This window comes from Tamandua tetradactyla, chromosome 9, assembly GCF_023851605.1.
Source record: "Tamandua tetradactyla isolate mTamTet1 chromosome 9, mTamTet1.pri, whole genome shotgun sequence".
Classification (NCBI taxonomy): Eukaryota; Metazoa; Chordata; class Mammalia; order Pilosa; family Myrmecophagidae; genus Tamandua; species Tamandua tetradactyla.
In genome coordinates, this window is record NC_135335.1 from 469229 (window position 1) to 494135 (window position 24907).

General features: G+C 61.0%; 3 protein-coding genes across 9 annotated transcripts in view; 1 reads left to right on the forward strand and 2 right to left on the reverse strand.

The window, feature by feature from the left end:
• The window catches only part of PHRF1 (PHD and ring finger domains 1), a 32238-nt gene extending 22099 nt beyond the window's left edge, over positions 1-10139 (forward strand). For all 5 annotated transcript variants that reach the window (XM_077115268.1, XM_077115265.1, XM_077115263.1 and 2 more), the window contains 9 exons: positions 2961-3085; positions 4375-4562; positions 4864-4983; positions 5567-5721; positions 6365-8827; positions 8996-9150; positions 9236-9478; positions 9657-9785; positions 9948-10139. In XM_077115268.1, the coding sequence (XP_076971383.1) occupies positions 2961-3085; positions 4375-4562; positions 4864-4983; positions 5567-5721; positions 6365-8827; positions 8996-9150; positions 9236-9478; positions 9657-9785; positions 9948-10088 (3719 nt within the window). In that variant the 3' untranslated portion in view covers positions 10089-10139. The remainder of the gene's footprint in view (positions 1-2960; positions 3086-4374; positions 4563-4863; positions 4984-5566; positions 5722-6364; positions 8828-8995; positions 9151-9235; positions 9479-9656; positions 9786-9947) is intronic.
• Positions 10140-10587: 448 nt separating this feature from the next.
• Positions 10588-13633, reverse strand: IRF7 (interferon regulatory factor 7). 3 transcript variants are annotated; one of them, XM_077115270.1, is made up of 9 exons: positions 13521-13633; positions 12844-13158; positions 12596-12758; positions 12305-12512; positions 12090-12136; positions 11515-12007; positions 11054-11443; positions 10854-10972; positions 10588-10772 (listed from the first exon to the last, which is right to left on the reverse strand). In XM_077115270.1, exons 2-9 carry the CDS (start codon positions 12861-12863, stop codon positions 10632-10634), a joined length of 1581 nt encoding a protein of 526 aa, XP_076971385.1. In that variant the 5' UTR covers positions 12864-13158; positions 13521-13633; the 3' UTR covers positions 10588-10631. The 3 variants fall into 3 exon arrangements, with proteins under 3 accessions (XP_076971385.1, XP_076971384.1, XP_076971386.1); XM_077115269.1 differs by having other exon boundaries at positions 13487-13538; XM_077115271.1 differs by lacking the exon at positions 12090-12136 and having other exon boundaries at positions 12339-12512; positions 13487-13538.
• A 715-nt stretch (positions 13634-14348) lies between these two features.
• On the reverse strand, positions 14349-18873 carry CDHR5 (cadherin related family member 5). Its single transcript, XM_077114923.1, has 15 exons — positions 18801-18873; positions 18389-18564; positions 18255-18305; positions 17752-17844; positions 17550-17651; positions 17305-17415; positions 17053-17223; positions 16752-16842; positions 16574-16671; positions 16302-16502; positions 16089-16202; positions 15922-16018; positions 15513-15770; positions 14930-15105; positions 14349-14774 (listed from the first exon to the last, which is right to left on the reverse strand). The coding sequence occupies exons 1-15, from the start codon at positions 18871-18873 to the stop codon at positions 14406-14408; spliced, it is 2181 nt and encodes a 726-aa protein (XP_076971038.1). The 3' UTR covers positions 14349-14405.
• Positions 18874-24907: the final 6034 nt, after the last annotated feature.

Sequence of the window (24907 nt, forward strand, 5' to 3'; positions counted from 1 at the left end):
ATGAGCACTTGAGAAAAAGGTGTATCCTGTTGTTGCGGGATGTAATATCCTATAAATGTCTGTTTAGTCTAGCTCATTTATTGTATTATTCAGATTCTCTGTTTCTTTATTGATCCTCTGTGTAGGTGTTCTGTCCATCGATGAGAGCAGGGAACTGAAGTCTCCAACTATTATGGTAGATATATCTATTTCTCTTTTCAGTGTTTGTCTCATGTATTTTGGAGCACTCTCGCTAGGTGCATAAATATTTATGATGCAATTTCTTCTTGAATTCTTCCTTTTATTAATACATAGTTGTTCTTCTTTGTCTCTTTAGTTTTACATTTGAAATCTAATTTGTTGGATATTAGTATAGCTACTCCTGTTCTTTTCTGATTGTTGTTTGCATGAAATATCTTTTCTCAACCTTTCACTTTCAACCTGTGTTTGTCCTTGGGTCTAAAATGTGTCTTCTGTAGACAGTGTATAGATAGGTCCTGTTTTTTAATCCATTCTGCCAGTCTATGTCTTTTGACTGGGGAATTTAATCCACTAACATTTAGTGTTATTATACTAAGGGCACTACTTCTCCCTTTTGGATTTTATGTCATATCTAATTTTTTTCTTTTTACCTTTACTGATAGTCTTCATTTCTACACCCTTCTCCACACCTCTCACTTCTGTCTCTGTTTTTTCCTATCTGTCTCTAGTACTCCCTTTATATTTCTTGCAGAGCTGGTCTCTTGATCACAAATTCTCTCAGTGACTTTTTGCCTGAAAATGTTTTAATTTCCCCCTCATTTTGGGGGGACAATTTTGCTGGATATAGAATTCTCGGTTGACAGTTTTTCTGTTTTACTAATTTAAATATATCATCCTACTGTCTTCTCGCCTCCATGGTTTCTGCTGAGAAATCTACACATAGTCTTATTGGGCTTCCCTTGTATGTGATGGATTGCTTTTCTCTTGCTGCTTTCAAGAGTCTCTCTTTCTCTTTGACCTCTGACATTCTGACTAGTAAGTGTCTTGGAGAACATCTATTTGGGTCTAATCTCTTTGGGGTGTGCCGCACTTCTTGGATCTGTAATTTTAAGTCTTTCATAAGAGTTGGGAAATTTTCAGTGATAATTTCCTCCATTAGTTTTTCTCCTCCTTTTCCCTTCTCTTCTCCTTCCGGGACACCCACAACACGTATATTCGTGCGCTTCATGTTGTCATTCAATTCCCTGAGTTCCTGTTCATATTTTTCCATTCTTTTCCCTGTATTTTCTTTTGCTTGTCGGAGTTCAGATGTCCTGTCCTCCAGTTCACTAATCCTGTCTTCTGCCTCTTGATATCTAACATTGTAGATTTTCCTTGTTTTTTTTTCATCTCATCTACCGTGCCTTTCATTCCCATAGGTTCTGCGATTTGTTTTTTCAGACTTTTGATTTTTTCATTTTGTTCACCCACTGCCTTCTTTATATCCTTCCTCAGTTCGTTGATTTGTTTTTTTATGATGTTTTCCATTTCTGTTCGAACATTATGAATTAATTGTTTCAACTCCTGTATCTCATTTGAATTGTTGGCTTGCATTTCTTCCATTTTTCTAGTATGATTCGTTATTTTTTGCTGGCATCTAGGCATTTAATAACCTTAATTAGTTTATTCTGGAGATTGTTTTCACTTTTTTTACCTTGGATTTTCTTGCTGGGTGACTTTGTTGTCTATCTGTTCTTTGACATTCAGTTCAGTGTATTCTAGTCCTCTAGTTTAGGTTTTGTTTAATGTATCAGAATTTTTCAGTTCTTGTTTTCTTTTTCTTGCCCTGCCTGTATGGTGCCTTTTTTTTCCCCCTTAGGAGGGTCTACTTAGATATTATAGACCCGAGTCAGATTTTCCCAGACCAAACTGGCCTCCTCTCAGGAGGAGTCACCTGCATCAGTTTTTCTTGAGGATGAGACCCTGCAGGTTGAAGGACTTTCCTAAGAAGCATGTGGACTCTGCGTTTTTCCTATCCTGCCTGGTATGTGGCGCTTGTCTGCCTGTGTGTCCCACCAGCATAAGGTGATGCAGTACCTTTAACTTCAGACTCTCCCTGCTGGGGCGTGGTGGAGACAGAGGAGAGGTTGTAGTCTGGTTTTAATTGGTTCAGGTTTCCAGTTCCTGGGGGCTGAGTTCCTTGAGGGAGGGAATCCACCTGAGCTGGGCCCCACCCCTCTCCTAGGGAAGGCACAGCCTCCAGGGAATTACTTTCCCCTGTCCAGCCTCTGTCTCTCAGACAAACTTAATTCCACAAAATTCAAAAGCTTAATTTGGTACATTGTATCTCCAGGTCCTGTGTGCCCCTTTTTTTTTTCTTCAGGGTCCAGACCTTTTCAAATATTTTGTGTTGTCTGATTAAAAAAAAAAAAAAAAAAAAACACCTCTGTTTTCCGTCATTCCTGCCCCTTCTGTGCTGGGGTGAAAACTAGTACCTTTAGCTTTTATTCAAGGTTCAGCTGAGCTGGGGATCTATCTTTAATAGTCAGAATTTGTTAATTGATTCCACAGTTGGAGCTTGGTTGAGCTCAGCCCCTGCTGCTCAAATCAAGTCTCTTTCTTTTCCCCTTTTGGAACCATCCTGTAGGGGAGGGGCACCAGCCTCCAAGCTTTGGGGACTCATGGTCCTGGGGGGGTGCGCAGCAGGTTCAGACTGGTAGACTGTGTGTGTCCGGTCACTGATGTGGCCCCAGGAGTTGTTCTGTACTGTTCCTGGCTGTTTCCTAGCTGCTCTGGAGGACGAACTAAATTCCACACCCCACTAAGCCGTCATCTTGGAATCTCTGTTTAGAAACGTTTTAACAAGTTTTTATTATTTACTTTTCCATTTTAAAGAATCTCAGTTGGTGCCTGCCTTGTCTGCCTGCCAGTCCTAGTGGGCACTGACCCCCGGGGTTCTGTCCCCCAAGAGGGGCAGCTCCACTGGAACAGCGCACAGACCTCCTGTGTCGTCTTTCCAGGAAGGAGGAAGAAGGCACTGGGGAGGAGGCGGGTCCAGGCTAGGCCTGCGAAGGCTCTGAGCTCGGGGACCAGGTCCAGGAAACGCCCACATCGTACCAAGAAGAGGAGAGGGAAGAAGATCAAGGTAGAGTGTGGCAGTGGTCGGAGCTCCGCCCATTGTGTTTGCAGGGCGCTGAGCAGGGTGGCAGTAGCGTCCTCTTCGGTGTATTTTTGCAGCACAGATCAAAGACAGGCTGGGGCAGGATGCTTCATAGGTCCCCTCTGGAGCTGGGCACGCAGGGGTTGGGGAATGCTCTGCAGAACCCATGAGGCTCGAGGGTGGTGATGGAAGTCCCTGGGACTGCCTGAGGCGTCAAGCATGCACCAGGCTCAGTGTTGAGGGGAAGTTCTCCAGAGCAGAGGGCCTCCCCTTGGGCGCACTGGAGACCATGACTGTGTGCAGCGCAGAAGGCAGAATCACTGCCGGGCGTGTGTGTCAGTTTACATTCCAAATGGTCATTCGTTTCCTAAAAATTATTTTAGTTTCCAACAAACTATGTGAGCACAGTGAGTAGAAGCCCAAGCTGGGACCGGATGTGGAAGCTGGTTTCGTGGTGCCTGTCATTTCCCAGCCCAGGGACCCCTCCTGCCTGTACCTGGGGCAGTTTCCTCCTCTGGCCCCAGCCCCAGTGGTCTGAGGTCTGCGGGGTGGTCCTGGGGTGGTCCTGGGCATAGTCCTGTGCCCGCAGGCCCTTCTGTCCGGGCTGTGCTCCCTGAATACAGGCGTCCTCTGCCTGAACCCTCTGCTTTGACCTAGAGCCAGGGCAGAAGCAGCCTGGAGCCCTTGAAGAGTTGTCTTTGGCTCGGGGTGGGCACCGTTAGGGACATGTTCACACGTCACGCCCACCCCTTGAGTGGTTTTAGGGCGATTAGGCCTAAGTAGATTTTCGTTCCCCTCTGTAAGTTGTTCAAAACAAACACTACTTGATAGCAATGACATTTAAAAGTCTCTGGGACAGGGCGGGCCGCGGTGGCTCAGCGGGCAAAGTGCTTGCCTGCTATGCCGGAGGACCTCGGTTCGATTCCCGGCCCCAGCCCATGTAACAAAAACGGAGAAACAGAATACAATAAAACAAGAAAATGTTTAAAAATGTTTCCCTTTCTTCCTTCCTTCCTTCCTTCTATCCTTCCTTCCTTCTCTCTGTCTTTCCTTTAAAAAAAAAAAAAAAAAAAAAAAAAAAAAAAAAGTCTCTGGGACAGTTTTGCAGTGCAGGACTAAAGGCTGAGTGGGGTCTGTTGGCATGTGGTGGCAAGTGCCTGCCCACCACACCTGGGCATACACACACGAGACCCACCTCAGCCCAGCGTTCCCTGCTGGCTAAACTCCATGGAGCATTTCCAGAGCCTTCTGTTCCATTCCTGTTCGTCACTCAGGTTAAACATGAAGCCACAGCGCGCTCTCGCATTGCGAAGACCCTGGGCCTCAGGAACCCCATCCGCGGAGCCTCCGTCCCATCCGTGTATAAGCCGGTGGACCCCTCTCTGGGGCTGATGCGGGCGGACATTGGAGCAGCTTCTCTGTCCCTCTTTGGAGACCCATACGAGCTGGACCCCTTCGACAGGTGCCTGCACTCGGGTGTTGGCAGCAGGGCCGGCAGCACCTTACACGCTGTGATGTGAGGGTGACGGTGCTGCTGGCGGAGGTGTTCTCAGACCTGCCTGTGCGCGGGGCCGTGCTGCTGGTCCCTGCTGTGCACCTGGGATCCGGGCAGCGCTGCTGGCCTCTGCCCTGTGGTGGGTGTGGTTGCAAGTCTTGGTCTGCTCACACAAGTGCTATGGAGGCTCCTCAGCTGCATAGAGGGGTCTCCCTGGGCCTCAGGGCCATGGGCTCCCTGCTTCCTTTGACCTGTGTTCTCCTCTCAGCTGTGAAGAGCACTCAACAAACCCCCCTTCCCCTGCGAGTGCCAAGAGGCGAGTTCTGTCCCAGTCAGCCCTGCGATCACACCAGCCCGTGGCCAGACCCGTCTCCGTGGGACTTCCCAGGTACGTGGAAACAGGGTTCCAGTAAGGGAGAGCGCCAGGAGGAGTCCAGTGGCCACACACATAGGCACCTGTAAAGGACAGCTCTGCTCACTCCAGGGGCCTGGCTGGACTCTGTGCACTCGGGTTTCTCTCTGTGTCCCCAGGCCTGAGGCCTTGACAGCTATAGTTGGCAGGGAGCCTCCCCTGGCTCACACACACTGAGCTCTTAGAAAGAGGACGTGTGCTGCCGGTGCCGAGACTGCCTGGTGGATGGCCCCGGTGGGGTCGGGGTGCTGTTGGGCAGGGCCATCTCATGCTGGGCTTGCCAGGCTGCCATTGGGCCAGGTCTTCTCTTCTGTCTAGCCCCTAAGAGAGGGAAAAACAAATTATCCAAGCCAGCATTTGGGAAAGAGATCATTTCCTGATCTGCTGGGGAGGCGGGAGCTGCAGGAGTGTCTGCTGTGCTCCCTTGCCCGGCCCCAGGCCCGGCAGGCACACCCCTCCTCAGAGCAGAGTTGGGCTTTAGGGGAGGGACAGAGCCGGAACCAAGGTGCCCGCTCAGCCCCAGGCCTGGGCATGACGCTGCCCACCATCTGTGCTGCAGGAGGAGCGTGGCCGCCCCCGTGCCGGGGCCGGAGGTAGAGGCGGCCCCCATCCCTGACCTGCTGGGACATATCCTCTCCAGCCAGAGCCTGCTGCTCATGAGCAGTGCTGACGTCGTCATCCACCGGGACGGCTCCCTCAGCGCCAAGAGGGCAGGTGGGGCAGCCTCCAGCCATGTCTCCTGCAGAAACTGGCGTGGGCACTGTGCTTCTGAGTGCTGGGCATGGGTGTCACATGGGCAAAATGCAGCCACAGGGAATTCGTCCCAGAAAATGCCCAGATGGGTTACATTTTCTAAGTTTTTCCTCCCTTTGATTTCCTTCATGAATGGCTGAGCGGGTCAGGAGCTGGTCCTTTTAAATGATGAGAACAATCCCAGCCAGCCCTAAGGCCCCTTTGACCCTGTGCATATGCAATACTTATATCCTCACAGAATCACACAAGTTGCCACCTGGTGCCGCTCTGTGAGTTCCAAGTCCTGCCCGCTTTTGCAGGCACCCTCCCCATCTAGGGCGAGAACACAAAGTACCACTGCTTGGCCCTGGACAGGCCTGCCTCTCAGGCATGGGCACTTTCCAGTCCACAGAATGCAAAGGGGAAAGCATCAGCAGCTGCACAGGGGCCCAGGGATCAGGAAGGCCCTGCTGAACCCAGTGGGTGTCAGAGTGGCACCTGTGCGCCAGAGAGAAGCTGTGGTGATTTTAAATGCTCGAAGCCAATCTCAATGATATGTTAAAGAAATTGCTGAACTCTTTAGAGAAGGTGGGACCAATTGCTATGTAACTTTCTCACTTTTTAGCTCCAGTTTCTTGTCAGCGGAACTCATTCGGGTCGTCTGGAGGGGACGGAGGCCCCTGGTGTGGGGGCAGCCCGCAGTCTGGAGCAGCACACCCGGCGGGGCTAGGCCGCAGCGGTGCTGGGAGCACTTCGGAGAGCCCGCAGCCAGTTCCCTGCGGCAGACCTGGCCCTGCCGCCACCACCCAGGCCCCTGCTCGCACGCTGGGGGCCACGTCGGGGGCGACCTTGAGACCAGACCTGTCACTGGCCCTTCAATCAGTTCGAGCTCAGAATTTGTCAAATGTGCGGAAACTCGGCTTGAAGAGAAGTGCTGAGCCCCCGTTGGACAGAGACAGCAGGCACGCCTTGCCTCTCAGCTCTGTATCCTCCGGGCCGCTGCCTGAAAGCCTAGTGCCCAGGAGAGTTGGCATCTCTGAGCTGCCCAGAATACCAAAGATTAGGAGAGACGGCAGGGGTGGTCAGCAAATGGATGCTGCCCCGACCTCCGGGCAGAGCGTTGAGATCCCCAGCTCCTGCATCAGCCGGCTAACGGGGAAGGCCAGCCCGGGGCAGCCCGGCCGTGGGGCCCAGGCCGAGGGCGGGGCTGGCAGCAGGGGCCCCCAGGAGCCCAGCTCACCCTCAGCGGGTAGCTCTCAGCCCTCGGCTCCCAGCTCCCACAGCGGTCTGGTCCCACCTGGACCCCCACGGGGGAAGGGTGTAGGGTCGACGTTTGAGAGCTTTAGGATCAACATCCCTGGGAACGCAGCCCATTCCGGCAGACTCTCCAGCCCTGGGTTCTGTAATACCTTCCGGCCCGTCGAGAGTAAGGTGCAGAGAAAGGGGAGCCCCTCTCCACTCTTTTCCATCAAAAAAGCCAAGCAGCTCAAGGGTGAGATCTACGACCCCTTTGACCCCACAGGGTCTGACTCGAGTTCACCCCGCAGCAGCCCTGAGCCGCCTGGCCCCAGCCTCCTGCCGTCCGAGATCACACGTACCATCTCCATCCGCCGGCCCGAGGCCCCCGTGCTGCAGGCTGTGCGTTGTGTCACCTCCTACATGGTGGGGGACGCCCTGGGGGCCGGGCCCGAGCCACCTCGAGGGGCTTGCTCCAGCACACTGCTCACGCTCCCCAGCGAGAGGACCCCCGAGGGGGCCTGCAGCCCACGGGGAGCAGCACCAGGCGAGGAGGAGCTCCCCAGAGAGCGGGGCCAGAGGCTGTCCCTGCTGGAGCCCTGGGATGAGGATGACAGGACATGCCGCAGCTCCTTCTTCAGCTCCCAGGAGCGGACGGTGACCTGTGTGACCGTCGTGGGCCGGGATGCCCCGCTGCTGGCCACCCACAGGGTTGTGGAACTGCGCTCGCCCTCCCGCTCCCGTTCCCATTCCCGCGACAGAAGTGAAGGCAAGAGAACAGCCGCGGGCAAGGGGAAGGGGATGCCGCCTGGCACCCACTCCAGGTCCCGCTCAGGGTCTCGCTGCAGGGCGAGGAGCTCGCGGTCGGCTTCCCTGTCCCTGGGCGAGGAGCATGCCCAGAAGCATCAGGCCAAGGCCAAGGGCCACAGGTCATCCAGCGATGGCTCCAGCAGCCGTGACCGGGCCAAGAGCAGGAAACCCAGGGACAGGGGCCGGGAGAGGAGGGACTCCCGGGGCCGCCACCGATCAGGATCGCGCTCAGGCAGCCCTGGCAGCTCCTCTCATGAGCACCACGAGAGCAGGAAGAGGCGTCAGCAGTCGGGGTCCCGGCCTCGCGGCAGAGAGGGCACCAGGCCTCACAGCCCAGGCAGGGTCCGCAGACATGGGCACCACAGGGACCCGCGGGAAGGGCGGCATGCCCGGGAAGGGGGCCGGCGGCCTCGGTCCCGGGACAGGCAGCCCCAGGCCTGCCCGCACTCCCCAGATGGGAAGCTGCTCCCTGCGCAGGAGGAGCCGGAGCCCCCCGTCTCCGTGCCAGTGGAGGCCTTGCCAGGCCTGGGGGAAGCCGTGGCAGCGGAGCCACCCCCCGCTGGGGAGATGCCAGTGGCACCTGCCGACCTGGACTATGGCGCCTGCGTGGAGGCGGGCCACATCTTTGAGGACTTTTCCTCCGAGGCTGCCTTCCTGCAGCTGGACGACATGAGCTCCCCACCCTCCCCCGAGAGCACAGACTCCTCCCCTGAGAGGGGCCTGACCCTCACAGGCCAGCAGGACGGGGCCGTGACTCTGGCCCCCAGGGAAGAGGCCGTGCTGCCCCCGCCCCCAGCACAAGGTCCCCTGGGGCAGGGCTGCCCCCAGCAGGCCTCAGCAGACCTGGCTCAGGGCGCCCAGGGCCCCACTTCAGGAGCTGAGGAGGAAGGTCCCCCAGCAACAGCAGGGCGCGGTGTGGCCGCCAAGCCAGGGGACATCGTTGGCCACACACCCCCGCCACGATCCAGGGCTCCTGTTAAGAGGGTCACCTGGAACCTCCAGGAGGAGGGGGCCTGTGCCCCACCCGCAGACCAGGTGCCACGTAAGTGGGGTGTCCTGGCTTCACTAGGGCGCCTGAAGATCTCCCGTGTGGTTACAGAGTCGGGGTGAGGGGTCGGAGCAGATCCTGGGGTCGGGTTGGTCTCCTGGGACCCCAGCACTGAAGGGGACTGACGTGTGCCCCCATCTCCCCCGTCTCTCCGGCCTTCAGGGATGCCTCTGTCCCAGCTGCAGAGGCCCAGGGCTGGGGTGTGGGATGTGCAGGACCTGGGCCCTGCTGCCTCCAGCCAGGCACTGTCCTCCGAGCTGCCCCTTCCCAGCCACCTGCTTCCTGAGCCCACCTTCCTCGACCCCAGCACCTCTCAGGTGGGTGATCCCAGGGTGGGCCATGAGGGTGGGGGCTGTGAGCACTGCCTGCCGGGGCTCTGACGCTTGGTGGGTTCTCACCTAGGTTTATGGCCCCAGCATGCCTCTGGCCCCGGCTCTGCCTTCAAGTGACCCGCCCTTTGCGCTGGTTAGCCAGCCCACAGTCCAGCTCATCCCACAGAGGAGCCTCCCCCTGGCGGGATGCTTGGCTGCCCCCAGCCTGGCCCCAGTGCCCGCTGCCCTGAACACCACCCTGGAGCCAGCTGTCCAAGCGCCTGCAGCCAGCGATGCCCCCAAGCCAGCTGCAGAGAAGACGAAGAACGAGGAAGTGAGTCCTACCCCCGGCCCAGCTCCTCCTTTCCTGCAGGCCTATGACCCCAAGGGAGTCAGAGTTTGTGGGGTCTGGTTGAGGGGCAGAGCCAGTCCTAGGGCGGGGCAGGGCTGTGCTGTCGGGCTGCCCCCACGCCAGGCCTGCAGCCCTGCGACCCAGGCGCCCTTGCCCACAGTACTTGAAGAAGCTGCACGTGCAGGAGCGGGCTGTGGAGGAGGTGAAGCTGGCCATCAAGCCCTTCTACCAGAGGAGGGAGGTGTCCAAGGAGGACTACAAGGACATCCTGCGCAAGGCTGTGCAGAAGGTAGGTGGGTGCGGGCCCGTGCCAGGACCCTGAAGGGTGGGGTCTGCCTGTGGCCACAAGCTTCCCGGACGGGGTCCTTGCATGGAGCTGCGCAAGTTGCTCCCTGTGCCGGGACCGGCCCGGCTGAGGCAAGGCAGCGGGGTGACGGCCCTCTCTCCCCAGATCTGCCACAGCCGCAGCGGGGAGGTCAACCCCGTGAAGGTGGCTAACCTCGTGCGGGCCTACGTGGAGAAGTACAAGCACATGCGCAGGCACCGGCGGCCCGAGGCTGGGCAGGGCCCCCCCCAGGAGGCGGCCAGCTGAGGCCAGTTAAAACTGGACTTTTTTATATGTACATTACAGATATATACCGTTTCCATTGTGTTCTAATTTATCAAAAATGGATTCTCTTTGGAAACTTCTCTGTGACTCAGTACTTGGTCGGGGGGAGGGGCTGGGGGTCCTCTATGCCCCTGTCAGCCCCTGACAGATACACGAGTCTTAACATAGCGACTCTAACATTCTGTCTTCTGGTCGTGTTGTATTTCCCCGAGTAACTGCTCAGCTGCTCAGGACGGTGCTGGCAGGCTGCCAAGGCTGGCCACGGTGGGCACCACCCAGTGCTGCCTGTTTTGGGGGGTTGGCTTCTTGGGTAGTCTGCTGCCCTGAGTTTCTCCATGGTGAAGACAGAAAGACTCCTGTGGGGGTCACTCCCTTCCTTGGAGGGCCCTCTGGGTGCCCACGGGCTGTCTCTGGCCCCATGCCTACCCGGCGCCCCCCACCCACCCGGCCAGGCCCAGTCAGAACACCACCGTTAGTCTTGGGGCATTTTTTATTGGGTGGGGAGGGGTGTGAGCCAGCTCTAGGCTACTCCAGCTCCGAGAGGAAGCGGTCAATGTCGTCGTAGAGGCTGTTGGAGCTGGACAGGCAGAGGCTGAGGCTGTCGAGTGAGGACACACCCTCGCGCTGCACCCCCTCGTGGTACGCCCTGCAGAGCCACAGCTCGAGCTGCGAGAGAGGGTGCGGGAGGGCCGGGTGGTCAGGGCTGGGCGGTCAGGGCTGGGCGGTCAGGGCCAGGGCCAGCCTCACCTTCACCAGGATCAGACTCTTCTCCTTTGGCCGCCCTGCCGACAGGTCCTGCCCAAAGCCCAGGTAGATGGTGTAGTGCGGGGAGCCCCGGCGCCGCTGTGCCTGGAATTCCATCAGCTCTGTGGGACACAAGCCAGTGAGCCTCCCGGGCAGGGAGCAGGCCCAGGAGGGGTGCCATGGGGGCAGCCTGTGGCACTGACCCTTGAAGAAGGTGCTCAGGTCAAAGATGAGAGTGTCACAGTTGCGCGGCAGCAGGCGGGCAGGCTCGGCAGGCGCGACGGAGCCCAGGGGGCCGCCCACCTCCCAGTAGACTTTGCATTTGCCCAGGCGCAGGGCCCACAGGCCCTGGTCCCGCAGCTGTAGCTGCAGCCCAGGCGCCACGTGCTGCAGTAGCTCCTCCGTGTAGCGCAGCTGCTTCTGGTCTGGCAGCGTGGCAGGGCTGGGGAAGGCCACGAGCTGGGGGTCTGCGGCCTCGGGCACCCCTCCAGGCGGGCCATACCGGAGCAGGCAGCTCGGCCGCCCCACCACCTCCTGCAGCACCGTGCGGCCCTTGTACATGATGGTCACATCCAGAGTGGCCAGCCCAGGTTCTGTGTGCAGATCAAGCCTGTCAGCCCATGGCGGGGGCAGCCCTTTCCCTCCTCCCTTGGGCCCTCCTCACCTGTGGGTGGGGTGCAGGTTTGGGGGCAAGGCTCGGCCTGGGGTCCTGGGGGTGGCAGCAGGCCAGGCCCCACCTCGTGTGCAGGCTCCAGAGCTAGGGCTGGTTCCTCATCCAGCAGCCAGCCTTCACCTTCCCTCAGGGCCTGCTGTGGTGCTGAGGGCAGCTCCCAGACCCCAAGGGCTGCACTTAGAGGGAAAGTCGCAGACTGGGCTGTGGCCTGGGCTTGGCAGCTACTGCCCTGCTCCACCTCCTGGTGCCCCTTACCAGGAGGCTGTGGGGCTGAGTCCAGCCCCCAGACTGCTGCCTGCAGGTGGTCCTGGAGGCAGCTCTGCTGCAAAGCTTGGTGCAAGAGGTCGCCAGTGTCACCAGCTGGAGCAGGAAGAGGGCATGGGGCACCAAACACAGGGTCTGGCCCCGTGGCTCCAACCCAGCCTGGCTCAGGCTCTGGCTTCTCTGCGGCATCTCCTCCGAGGAATGGCGCCGGGAGCCCACCCTGCAGGGCAGACAGCGTCAGCATAAGCAGCTCCCTCTGCAGCCAAGCGGGGGTCACAGACAGACAGAGAGAGGGAGCTTACCCTCGCCTGGGGTAGAGCCGCCTCTAGCCACCCGCAGCCCAGGTCTTCTGGGGAAGTAAATGGGGGCATTAGGACCTGGGACTGGTGCGGGGTCCCGGATGACTCCCAGTCACCAATGCCCGCCTGGAGCGGACCCTCCCTCTATGGTTTCCAAGCCATCATCTGACCGATTCCCCACCCCGCGCCAGAGGTGCTCCCCAGGCGCGCCTCCTCACCTCCCGAGCCCGGCGCGGGGTGGAGCGCGTACACCTTGTGCGGGTCGGCCGGGTCCCCGGAGCTGTCCTGCACCATCGAGAAGCGCCCTGTGCTGCGCAGGGCACAGCGAAAGTTGGTTTTCCAGCCGGCGCGCTCCTGAGCCTCGGAGGGCGGCCCCGCGGTCCCGCTGCTGCTGGGAGGCCACCTGCCGCGGGCGACGGCCCAGGCCTGAGGAGGGACAGAGGGCGTGGGTACAGCGGGCAGGGGCCGCGGGTCCCGGGCGGTGCCGCGGACACAGAATGGGGGCCCACCTTGAAGATGCGGGAGTCCGCCTCGCCCAGGTCCTTCCGCGCGAAGTGCTTCCAGGGCACGCGGAAGCGCGTGCGGGCGGCATCCAGCCAATGCAGCCCCTCGTAGCGGCCGCTGCTGACCTCGCGCAGAAGCCACTCTCTGAAGAGCAGGCGCGGGACCCCCCTGCGGATGGAGTGGCCACGACCGGGGTCAGAGCCGCGGGCGGCACAGGCTCTCGGGGACAGCCCCGGGGGTGGCCGGGTCTCACCTCTCGGGGCCTAAAGCCATCGCTCCCCGCGCAGACCGGGCGTCGGGGCAGGAGGTCCGGCCGAGCTCTCGGTGGGAAGACTTGTGGTCCCAGAGAGCGGTCAGTGAGTGGCTGCCACGGGGGAAACTCGGCTGTTCCGGTGCCAGGACAGTGACCGCAGGTAGTGGCCAGGTGTCACAGGTGTTGGGGGTGGTCGCAGATGTGGACTGGGGCCTTGTGCCCACAGGCGTTGCCCGGGTGTGGCTTTCTCGGCAAAGGCGGCAGGGGTGTGACTGCAGAGGTGCGGGCCGCCACTGAAGCGTCTGAGCCTCGTCCCTGCGGAGATGCGGGAATGGCCGCGGGCTCCAGGTGCCGGGAAAGCGAAAGCCCCAGCGCGAGCTCGCCAGGAATCGAAACCTAAGCGGGGGCGCGCGGGCAGCCGCGGGACGCCTTCCTTTCCCGGCCCCGCCCCGGGTCCTCGGCATCCCCTCCATGCCCCCTGCCGTCCTCAGCCCCCGAACTCTCCACTTTTCCTTCCGCTGCCCCCGGCCCCCACCTCCAGATCCCTCAATCCCGGCCGGACAGAGCTCTGGGCTCTCCCGACTTCTGCCTCCCGCCATCCCCAATCCGCGCCGGCGGCCCTGGGTTCCAGCCCGCTCCCAACCTCCTCGTCTGCGCTGGCCGGGGATCCCGAGTACCTGGACGCCGGAACCTCTCAGAGGCGAGCGGAGTGAGGGCTTTTATAGGGGGCGGCCGGGGCTGGGCGGCAGGAGGAGCCGTCGGGCCCGCCCACCCGACTCAGCCTCCGGACGCGGGCTCAGGGGCGGAGCCGAGCGGCGCAAGGACGCGGGTAGAACGGGTAACATGGCCCAGCCCCGGGAGAGGCCCCAGGGGCACCCCGCGGATGCTCTCGGGGTTCAGACGGTTGAAATGCCTTTATGTGTCCCCCCCAGGACAAACTCCCAGGACCCATCTACTAGGGACGGCTGGGGTGGGCGCGAGTCCGGACTACGCCTGCCCATGAGAAGCGAGCGCCCCTACCCCGGCGGCCCGCAGTCTCCCCATCCCAGTGTCGGGCTCTGCACCATCCCTCCCACCCCACGCGCCCCAGCTCCGTGGCCGCGGACCCAGCTTCTGTAATCGGGGACACCAAGCGCCGCCCCAGGGCCCGCTGCCCGTTCCGCGACACCCAGGCTGGGGCAGGGGCTAGGACCCCAGGAAGGACCCCCACCACTCCCCAGACGTGCCTCCTGGGGGTGTGAGGTGCTGCCTCAGTACCCCCCCCCCCCGCCCCGGCGAAGAACGCCCGCCTGGAGTCCCAGGGGGGGTCAGGGCTGCGGGAGGACGGCGCCTGAGACCCTGTCCGGGACCACTCCGCCGGCCTGTGCCAGCCCCAGGCGGCGCTTCCTGGCGTCCCGGGGCCTCGGGAGGTGCTGGCCGGTCTCCGGGGAGCGGCGCCCGCAGCGCCCTGCGTGGAAACGTCCCCCGCCACCGGCGCCCCTGCTCGATGCGCGGCCGCGGGGGTGCCAAATGTCGCTTTATTTCCTCCATGGAGGGGGAAGCACGGGGTTGGGCGCCGGGCTCTAGCTGCGGGACTCGGGGGTGTCCCCTGCGTCGCCGCCCTCGCTGCCCTCCTCGCCTGGGGCCGGCTCGTGCAGGATGACCACGTCAGCCCCGATGTCCTCGCCGAACCACACGGCCTTGTAGCCGCCCTCGGGCCGCCGCTCCTTGCTTAGGATGGACCTCACGGCCTCGGGGCTGCCTCCAACCGGGACCAGCACCGGCGACTCTGGGGTGTCGGGGGTGTCCGCTGGCGCTGGGCTGTGCCGCGCCGGGGTCTCAGGCGTGGGACTCGGAGGCGGCGAATCCGCCGGGACCGGGCTGGGGGCGGGCGCCCAGCTGGCCTCGCCATCAGAGAAGGCCTGGTTGTCATAGCCGGTGGCCTGGGGCTCCTGGAGGTGAGGGGTCAGCCAGGGCCGGCCCTGACCTTCCTCTGCTCCCTGCTGCCTGGGGCGGAGCCTCTCCTCCACAACCCCTCCCCACCCCATCACATCCCCTACCTCTCCCAGCCCAGGCGCCTCATCCCTCCCGGGGCCCAGGGCCTCACCAGGGCTTTGCGGGAGCAGCCCCTGCACGGGCAGCCGAGGGTCTTGTGGATAAGGACCAGGAGGACCAGTAAAGTGAGCAGCAGTAGCGCGCCCAGCACCCCACCCAGGGCCGCCATCTCGGCCACGGAGAAGCGCCGATCCCCTGCAGAGCCATCTCCCCAAGGCCCGGGCGCCCCTGAGGAGACACCGCCACCCACGGTTGCTAGAGCACCCCCAGTGCCTCCCTCCAGCCCTGTACCGGGCTCCGGGACACCCCCCAAAACAAGCCAGGCCCCCTGGGGCCCCAGGAGGCCGGCTGCTGCGGCCAGGAGAGGACTAGCCGGGGAATTTCAGGCTCACCCTATGTTTGCAGCTGCCACCCCCCCCCACCTGCCTCTCCCAGTCCACTACGTGGGACCTCCCGGGACCCATCTGTCTGTCTGTCTGCACGCAGCCCTGCCCAGCGCCGCTGCAGGCCCCTGGGGTGACTTGGTGGGAGCCGGTGGGGGGCAGACTCTGCCCCCCAGCAGATTCCTCCTCCCCAGGGCCCTGGGGCTCCAAGGAGGTGGGGCATCTCCAGGACTAATGGGCTTGGGGTGCTACCTGAGGGCGAGGGGGTGCTGCTGGGCCCAGGGGGCCTCGACTGAGACGTTCCTGGCTTCGGGGTCAGCGCCGACTCCCCACCCGACGTGGTTCCTACGCTGGGGGGGACCCCAGGCGTAGGCGAGGCAGAAGGTGGTGGGTGTGGGCCAGTGCCACCCCCAGAGCTAGTGGAGGGGGGGCCCTGAGAGGGCCTGGGGGTCTGCACAGTAGTGCTCGAGAGCCCAGGTGTCCTTCCGGTCTCTGGGGGCGTGGAAGGGCCTGGAGGGACAGGGACAGGGCTTGGGCCTCAGCCCTCCATACCTGCCCCCAGGGTAGGACCCCACGCTCTACCCCGAGCCAGGAGCTGCCGGGGGTGGGGAGAGGGGACTCGGGGGGCTCACCTGAAAGCCTCCTGGGGGTGGGGGCTCACCTGGGGGCCTGCCTGTGGGGGCAGTCTCTGGTTCCCACACCTGAACCTCAATGACGGTGGTCGCTGTGCCCAAAGTCACCGTGTTCCTGGCCTCAACCTGCGGCAGAAGGGGGTTGGTCTCTTCTCAGTTCCCACCGGGCCCCCCTGTCCGCCCACCCGCACCTCACCTGGGCGTAGAGGTGGCCGGCCGCCGCCAGCGGGGCCGCGGTCAGCACCAGCTCCCCCTGCATCCTGAACTCTGAGCTGTTGGTCACTCTGTACACGATGGCCGAGTTGATGCCCTGGAAACAGGCTCGTGACTCCTGGAACCCCAACGCCCACGCGGCCGGACAGGCAAGTGGGGGCTTTGGGCCGGGCGCCCCCGCAGCTGGGCTACCTACCGGGAAGTCTGGGTCCTGGGCCTGGACCGCCAGGGGCCGGGCCGGGTCGCTGGCGTCCCTGACCATCTCGCCAGTTGCGGCGCCGAGCGCCACGCGGCCGCGGTACAGGCCGTGGGGGAAGTAGGGTGGGCTCCCAGCGGTGGCGTGGGCCTCCACGGTGACCTGTGTCACAGAGTAGCGGGCGCCATCGGCCTGCTCGCCCTGGGGACAGCAGTGCGGGGGTCAGTGCAGGAGGGACACCGGGAGCCCCCGCCCCGCCCGCACCACCGCACCTTGACTAGTAGGTGAAAGGTCATGGGTCTGGGGGCGCCCCTGGCCATGGTGAGGTTCCCCGACGTCCTGTTGATGGTGAATATCCCATCGCTGTTTTCTGGGGGGTGGGGGGTGCGGGCTCAGCCGGACCCTGGCAGGTAGGCCGGGGTGCCCTCTGCCGAGGTGGGGGCCACTCACCGTCCACAATGCTGTAGACGATGGGCTGGTTGAGGCCCCGGTCCCCGTCCACCGCGTAGATGGGTCCCGGACGCAGGGTGAGAGGGTCGGGCTGCAGGGGCCACAGAGCGATGGTGGGGGCTGAGCTGGTGACCCCCCCATGCCGCTCCCCAACCCCCTGCCACTGCCTGGCTGGGGAGACGCCTCACGAAGGGCCCTGTATATTTGTTTTAAAATGACCACCATGGAGATGGTCGCAGCCCTGACCCTGGCCCGCTGACGGGAGCCACTGTGCACACCCGGCCAGCGCTGCCCGCTGTACCAGCTGCTGCCCTGTGGGCACGGCGCCCTGGTACTGGGCCTGCAGGCAGACGTGGGCATCCGCATAGACGCAGGGCAGGAACCAGGGGGGCCTCAGGTCGGCAGGCAGGACCTTCAGGGTCAGCGTGGCCATAGCGGTGTGGCCGGGCAGGGCGCCCTCCTCCGGGGTGTCCTGTAACAGCGTCCCCGCAGCTCAGGCCGGGTGCCTGGGGCTGGGGCTCAGTGGGGGCACGGGAGGTGGGGGGCTGCTCACCCGCACCAGCAGCCGGAACGTCATGGCCGGCCACCTGTCGAAGTCCAGTGGCTGGTCCAGCCTCAGGGCGGGGCGGTTGGCACCCACCAGGGAGAAGAAGTGACTGGCACCCTGCGGGGGGGGGGGGGCGCAGCCTGAGACTCTGGGAGGAGGCAGAGCAGCTTGTGGGGGAGTCGGTGGGGGTGGGGGGGAGTCAAGAGGTGGGGGGGAGTGGGGGGGCCGGAGGGGGGGTGGGCAGCACGGACCAGGGTCTCTTCCTGGAGGGTGTAGAACAAGATGTCGTCTTTGTCAGGGTCCTTGGCCTCCAGGTCTGTCTCCGGGATGACAATGGAGCCCACTTTCGCGTCCTGGCGAGAAAGGGCCGCGTTCCCGCGCCATGCGCGCACGACCCGGCCGCCCGCCCTGCGCCCCGCCCGGCCCCGCGCCCTCTACCCCCGCCCCGCTCACCTCGCTGACGTTCGCGCTCGTGTTGGGGAAGGGGAAGACCGGCGCGTTGTCGTTGACGTCCAGCACCGACACGAACACGCGCAGCTGCGTCACCTGCGGGCGGGCGCGGTGTGGGCAGGTGCCCGGGAGCGGGCCGTGGGGGGCGCAGCTCGCGGGGGACCTGGGGAGGCGGGAGGGCGGAGCCGGGCTCCTACCTCCGCTCAACTTCCTACCTTTGAAATGATCCCAAGAAAAGGTTAAAAAATAACTAAAGCAGGGTCAGGGGCTGCGGGGGGCCTCGTCAAAGCCCCCGAGGAGGGGGGGCGCAGGTCCAGGAAGAGGGTGACGAGCAGAGGGGCCCGCGGAGGCGGGGGGGCGGGGCCGGGCGTCGGGACAGGCGGGTCCTGAAGGCCATGCGGGGGCAGTGGGCTCCAGGGAGGTCGGGGCGGGGGATGGGGGGCGGGGCGGGGCTGGGGGCCGCTCCCCACCGCGGGGCGACCCCAGCCCAGCCCGGCGGCACTTACCACGGCGCCCCCCCTCTTGCACTCCAGGTGCGCCTGCAGCAGCGGCTGCGTCTGCGGGCCAGAGGGCGGGGGTCACCCGCGGGCACTCCATGGAGGCCCCCCAGGGGCTCGCCCTGCCCTGCCTGGACCGGCACCTCGTAATCCAGGGTCACGGTGAGAAACAGCCGGTCCTCCATGATCTGAAATGCGCCCGGGGTGGAAGAGGGCCCCAGGGTCACCTGTTGGTCCGGGGGGACGGAGATGTCCACCAGGGGCTCCGTCCAATTCCTGTTCTCCTCGATTTCGAAGAACGTCTGATTCACCGAGCAGGCTGCGCGATGGGAGTGCAGGGTGGGTGCTCTGGCTGGGTGCCCGGACCCCCGCGCCCTGCCGCCGCAGACCCCGGACCCCGCGCCTCCCCGCCCCCGACCCCGGAACCCCGCGCCCCGCCGCCCGGGACGCCCGACCCCCACGCGCCGCTACCTCGGACCCTGGAACCCCGCGCCTCGCACCCCGCGCCCGGCCTCTTCGGACCCCCGCTCCGGGCCACCCGGGACCCCGCCGTACCCTGGGCCCCGACGCCAGGGGCTCCGCCCAGCAGCCCCGCCAGCAGCGGCAGCAGCAGGACCCCAGCGCCCATGGCGCGCCCCGCAGGAGGGTCCCGGTGGTGCCTGGCGCCAACCCTGGGCGGCCTGAGCTGGCGCAGCCTCGGCGACCTTCGCCCCTGCCAGGCGCCGCCCCGGTTTATGGCCCTTTACTTCCAGTCTCCGCCAAGGCGGTTCCGCCAGCCAGTTCCAGTGGGGCCTCGTGCCGGGCAGGGGGGGCGGGGGCCTCCGGGGAGAAGACAGTGCACAGACGCCGGGACACAGAGTGGGGGAAAGGGGATCCACACCTGCTCGCAGGAGCTGGGCCTGGGCGGGGACGGGGGCGGGGGCGGGGGCTCGGCAGGGGCTGGGGCTGGAGCAGGAGCAGGGGCTGGGGCTGGGGCAGGGGCTGGGGCAGGGGCTGGGGCAGGGGCAGGGGCTCGGGCAGGGGCTGGGGCAGGGGCAGGAGCTGGGCCTGGGCTGGGACTGGGGCAGGGGCAGGAGCTGGGCCTGGGCTGGGGCAGGGGCAGGGGCTGGGGCTGGGGCAGGGGCTGGGGCTGGGGCAGGGGCGGGGGCTGGGGCTGGGGCAGGAGCAAGGGCAGCAGCCATGCCTTTGTCCTCTGAGTTTGGTGTGTCCCCTGTCCCCAGTCCCCAGCCTGCCCTCTACTTGTCTCTAGTCTCCTAAGGTCTCTCTCAAAGTTCCTGAGGTCGCAGTGGCAGTCCAGCTCCCCAGGTTGAGGGGGAAAGGCTCTGAGTTCCTACACCTCCAGTGCCAGAAACAACTCAGCTGCTTCTAGGTGGGCTCTGCAGGGGACAGAGCGATGGGACAGGACAGCTGAGCTCCTGGGGAGGGACCCTGGGTCTCCCCCCCACCTGCTGCCGTCCCTCCTTGGCCATCAAATCCCCCCTCCCCAAGTCCTGAGGTCAGCAGCTGTGGAGAGACCATGAGGTGAAACAGGGAGGGGAGTTGTCAAGAAGAGGGGAGAGATGGAGCTCACGCCCCCAGGCCTCGTACCAGCTGCTCCCTAACCCAGCAGCACTCGGTTTTCTCTTTGCTGATGGGGTCACTGCCTGCTCCTGGCCCTGACGCTGCTTTGTGACCCTGTCCCCAGGAGGCATCATGGCCGGCCCGGCGCCCAGGCTGGGAGGCATCAGCAGGCCGGCGCGGGGACCACCAGCCGGTCCCCTCGGCCCCACAGCCTCTCAGCCCCCAGCGAGCCCCTCACTCCTTCCACTCCTGCTCACATGGCCCCTGAGAGGGGGCGTCCGCAGCCTCCTACCCCTGCACTGCCTAGTGGACGGCTGGGGGTGCGTAGGGGACTCCCGGTAGGGGAGCTCCCGGAGGGGAGGGAGGTGGCGCTGATGCTGGCGAGAAGGAAGAAGGAACCGGGAAGAAGAGGGGTCAGCACTGCCTAGGGCTGGGGCTGCCCCGGGGACCCAGGCGCCGCGCGGGGTGGGCTCCGGAGCCAGGGTTCGAATTCTTCCTTTATTGATTGGTCAGCACAGGCCCCGCCCCGCCCGACGCCCGGCCGGCCCGTCCTGTCTGCCGCCGGGGAGAACGTCCTGCCTCCGCCATCCGGACCTCACGGCTCCTTTAGCTGCCCGGTCGCTGGCTCCAAAATCCTGATCCCAGCCCTGGGTCTGGAAGAGGGCCAGGCCCGGCCCAGGGGTCCCTCAGGGGCGTCCTGCAGAGATGAACCAGTGCAGGGGACGGGAGGCTGCAGACCCCACCCCCCACCCCCTACACACAGCCCTGGGGAAACCGGGCTTCACTAGCACCGACTGTGTTTACCTTCCCAGCCCACCTGTCCACTGCCAGGTCCAGTTGCTGCCACAGAAGGGTCCTACAGGGGACCGAGGACAGGTCGAGGGGTGCGGGGTGAGCCCCGCAGGGCGCGGGGTCCTGGGAGGCGGGAGAGGAGCTCACCAGGCCTGCGGGATGGGCGCGCGGGGCCCGGTACGGCACGCTGCAGCCCCGACCCCCAGAAAGAATCAGAATTAGTTCCGGACTTGGGTGGGGCCCCGCTGAACTCGGGGCCGCTGCAGCCACGCGGGGCCGCCCCCTCGCGGACGCGCCCCGCGCCGCGGCCCCACCTGCGCTTTCCCACCAGGCCGCTGAGCAGCCGCTGCAGCCGTGCGCCCTCCCGCAGGCGGCTCAGCTCGCTCGTGAACGTCCCGTCCGAGTGGCGCGGGGCCCTGCGGGGGCGGGAGGGGTCAGGACCCGGTCCGGGGCACCGGCACGGAGCGGGGGCGAGGGGCGGCACCCACCTGGGGGGTGCGGGGCGCGCGGCTGGGCGGCCCAGCAGCAGCAGCAGCAGCAGCAGGAGCGCGGCGGCGGCCGGGGACCCCATAGCGCGGCGCGCCGGGGCGGTGCTGAGCGCTCGCGGCCGCGGCCGGAGCCCAGCGCGGCCCTTTTAAGGCGGCGGGACGGGAGGGTTGGCGGCGCCGGGGGGCGCGGGCTTCCGCCCTGGCTCCGAGCAGCCCGGGCCGCGCCCCATTGATCGCGCGGGAAGGTCAGGGCCGCCCCCCCAGCTGTCGCCCGGCCTCGTCGGCGCCCCTTGGCGAGCCGGGGGCGAGGGCGGTGCAGGGGGGGCGGGAACCGGGACCCTCGGCCCGCGGGCACCAGGGAGGCTTCGGGATGGGGAGGGCGCCTCCTGGGCGCGGTTCGCGCAGGAAGACGGAGCAGCACGTGCAAAGCATCGCCAGCTGCGCCCAGCACCCTCAGGAGGCGGGCGCCGAGCCCAGCGGCCACTGTCCCGCGAGCGGGCGGGCCTGGAGGAGGGGTGGGGGCGGCCGGACAGCTTGCTAGGGGGACGAAGGGGTCCGGGAGGGGTGGGTGGGGGGTGGGAGGCGCCGGGGGCGGGGAGGGGGTCGGGGCTGGACGGAGAAGGAGTAGGAAGGCCCGGACGTTGCGGAGGGGCCGCCGCAGGAGGCCGTAGGGAGCGAGGGGGGGGCCACGGGGTGAGGCCGGGTGCAGGCTGGACGCAGGCACCAGAGAGCTGCACGGAGGGCGGATTAAAACGGTATCACCGGGTTTTACATCTTTATTTTCCGAGATGGGAGAGACCAGAGCCCTATTTAAGGCTGGAAAGGTGAGGGTCACCGAGAAAAATGCGGGGTCCATGCAGGATTAATTAAGATTAGACTTCTGAGAACCGGTTCTTGTGAGGTCCGTAAGCACAAATCCAAGTAAACTCAGGAAACCAAAGTTCTTTCTGTGGGGAGGGGAGGTCGCGTCCACACAGCTTCTATGGCAGGGAAATTCCGCGTGTCCCAGCGCAGTTAGAGGGGCTCTTCTCTCCCCGGAAGGACTTGGCTCCCCTATGGAAAGCCAACTGGCCGCTGGACTCCGGTCGGCCTGGCTGTATGTCTGTCCTTACGCCTGTACCGTATGTTTTAATGACTGTGATTCTGTAGTAAGTATTGAAATTAGGAAGTGTAAGTCCTCCTTTTTTTTTTTTCTTTTTCAAAAGTGTATAGGACCTCCAGGCCCTTCTGCCATTCCATATGAATGTTTTTTATTAGAGAAATTGAGGGTTTAAAGGATAATCATGCATAAAATCCTGGGAACCTTGCATTGGTGTGGCACATTAGTTACAACTGATGAGAGTTTTATAATTGACCATTAACTAGTCCCTGGCTTAGGGTTTGCTCTTTGTGTTGTACAGCTCCATGGATTCTCTAAACATTTTGTTTTAGCAACATATACAACCTAAAACGTCCCCCTTTTAACCGCCTTCAAATATATAATTCAGGGCTGTTAATTACACCCACAATGCTGGGCTGCCATCAGCACCGCCCATCCGCGAAACGCGCTTTCAGCCTGGACCCCCACGCTGTCCACACACCACCCCTTATAACCCATATTCTAGTCCATAATTCTGTGAGTCTGCCTGTTCTAATTATTTAATGTCCCGTTAGATCATAAACTAGCTGCCCTTTTGTGTCTGGCCTTTCCACTCAGCATGATATCCTCAAGATTCATCCATGTTGTCGCATTTAAAAGAAATGTATTCCTTATTATGGTTGGACAATATTCCACTGAATATATATAACACATTTTGCTTATCCATTCATCGCTTCTCGAGCACGTTGCCTCTGTCTTTTGGTAATTGCGAATAATGCTGCTAGAAACATCGATGTGAAACCAACTGTTCAAGTCCCTGCTTTCAGTTCTTTTAGGAATGAACCTAGAAGTAGGGCTGCCATGCCCTGGGGCAGTTCTGTCCTGAGCTTTCTGAGCTGTCAACTTGTCTTCCTCAGCGGCTGCCCCATTTTGCGCTCCCACCAGCAATGAATGTGCTTGTTTCTCCACATCCTTTCTAACACCTATAGTTTTCCAGTTTTAAGTAGTAGCCATTCCAGGGGTGGGAAATGGTATCTCATGGTTTAGATTTGCATTTCCCTGATGGCTAATAATGTTGAGCATCTTTTCATGTGCTTACTAGCCATTTGTATATCTTCAATGAAGAAATGTTTGTTCAAGCCTTTTGCTCACTTTTAAAATTGGGTTGTCTTTTTGTTGTTGAGTTGTAGGGTTTCTTTTGGGGGGAGGATATTTATTGTTTATTTGTGCTTAAAAAGTTGAATTTATTACATTGCCAGGAAAGGGAACATACAATGAGTATTTCACTGACGGAGGTCAGAAGTTTGAAAGAACTAGGAAGGAAGGTAAGTTAGTTTCTTGTGGCTGCTGTAACATCCCTGCAAGCTGAGTGGCTGGAAACAACACCTTTATTTTCTTACAGCCCTGGAAGACAGAGCCCTGAAACCCTCTCGCTGGGTTGAAGTCAGGCTGCCTGCAGGGCCGCTTCCATGGGGAGGCCCTGGGGGGTCTGTTCCCCGCCTTCCCCGGCGCTGAGCCCCCCTGTATTCCTAGGCTCGTGGCCCCTCCCACGACCTCCAGAGGCCACGGCTCCAACTCTGCTCTCAGTCACATCTCCTGTCTTTGACCTTCCTTCCTCACCTTTTTTTTAAAATTTTAATTTTTATTGTGGCAACATACATACAATGTAGAATTTCCCATTTGAAGCACTTTCCAGTATACAATGTAATGGCACTAATTATATCCACGATGTTGTGCTTGGACCACCACATTCTAGGGCTTCTCTATAGTCTGGATATTAAACCCTTATCATATATGTGGTTTCCAACGTTTTCTCCCACTGTGTGTGTTTTTAAATGTCATGAAAAAGTACTTTGACGCTGAAAAGTTTTAAATTTTGATGAGGTCCCATTTGTCTATTTTTTCCTTTGTTGCTTATGCTTTTGGTGTAAAGTCTAAGAAATAATTGCCTAATACAATGCTCTAAAGATGTTTCCCTGCATTTTCTTCTAGGAGTTTTATAGTTCTAGCAGTTATATTTAGGTCTTAGATCCATTTTGAGTTGATTTTTCTCGATGGTGTGAGGCTGGGTCCACCTTCATTCTTTTACAAAAGGAGATCCAGTTTTCCCAGCACTATTTTTTTTTAATTTTTAAGTTTTTTTAAAAATATGACAACAAAGAAACACAAACATTCTTAATATGTGATCATTCTGTTCTACATATATAATCAGTAATTCACAATATCATCACATAGTTGCATATTCATCACTGTTCTAGTTTGCTAGCTGCCGGAATGCAACACACCAGAGACAGATTGGCTTTTTTTTTTTGGAGCAAAACAAGATATATACATTTTATTATGATTCTTTCACAATTGTGCCCATGACAACTAAAAAATCTCAACAATGTAAGCATCCAAAATTGTTAAACTCTCCAAAAAATACAAACAGAACTTACATACATATGTCAAATAGCATTTGATAATAAAGCTTAACATGACTATCAAGTAATTCACAATGAATGATTAGGTGAGGGGTTATATAAAAGATGAAAAACTTAATTGCATTTAATTATTCAATATTTCACCTTACCATGATTGTGAAGGTAAATGTCAATAATTAAAATGCAAAGATAAAATCATAATACACATTGCATCATCAAGAAAAATTTCCAGGAAAAAAATTTTAATTATAGAGAATTTTGTGGTTGTAATATTGGATCTCATTGTGGTTTTGATTTGCATTTACTTATTGGCTAACAATG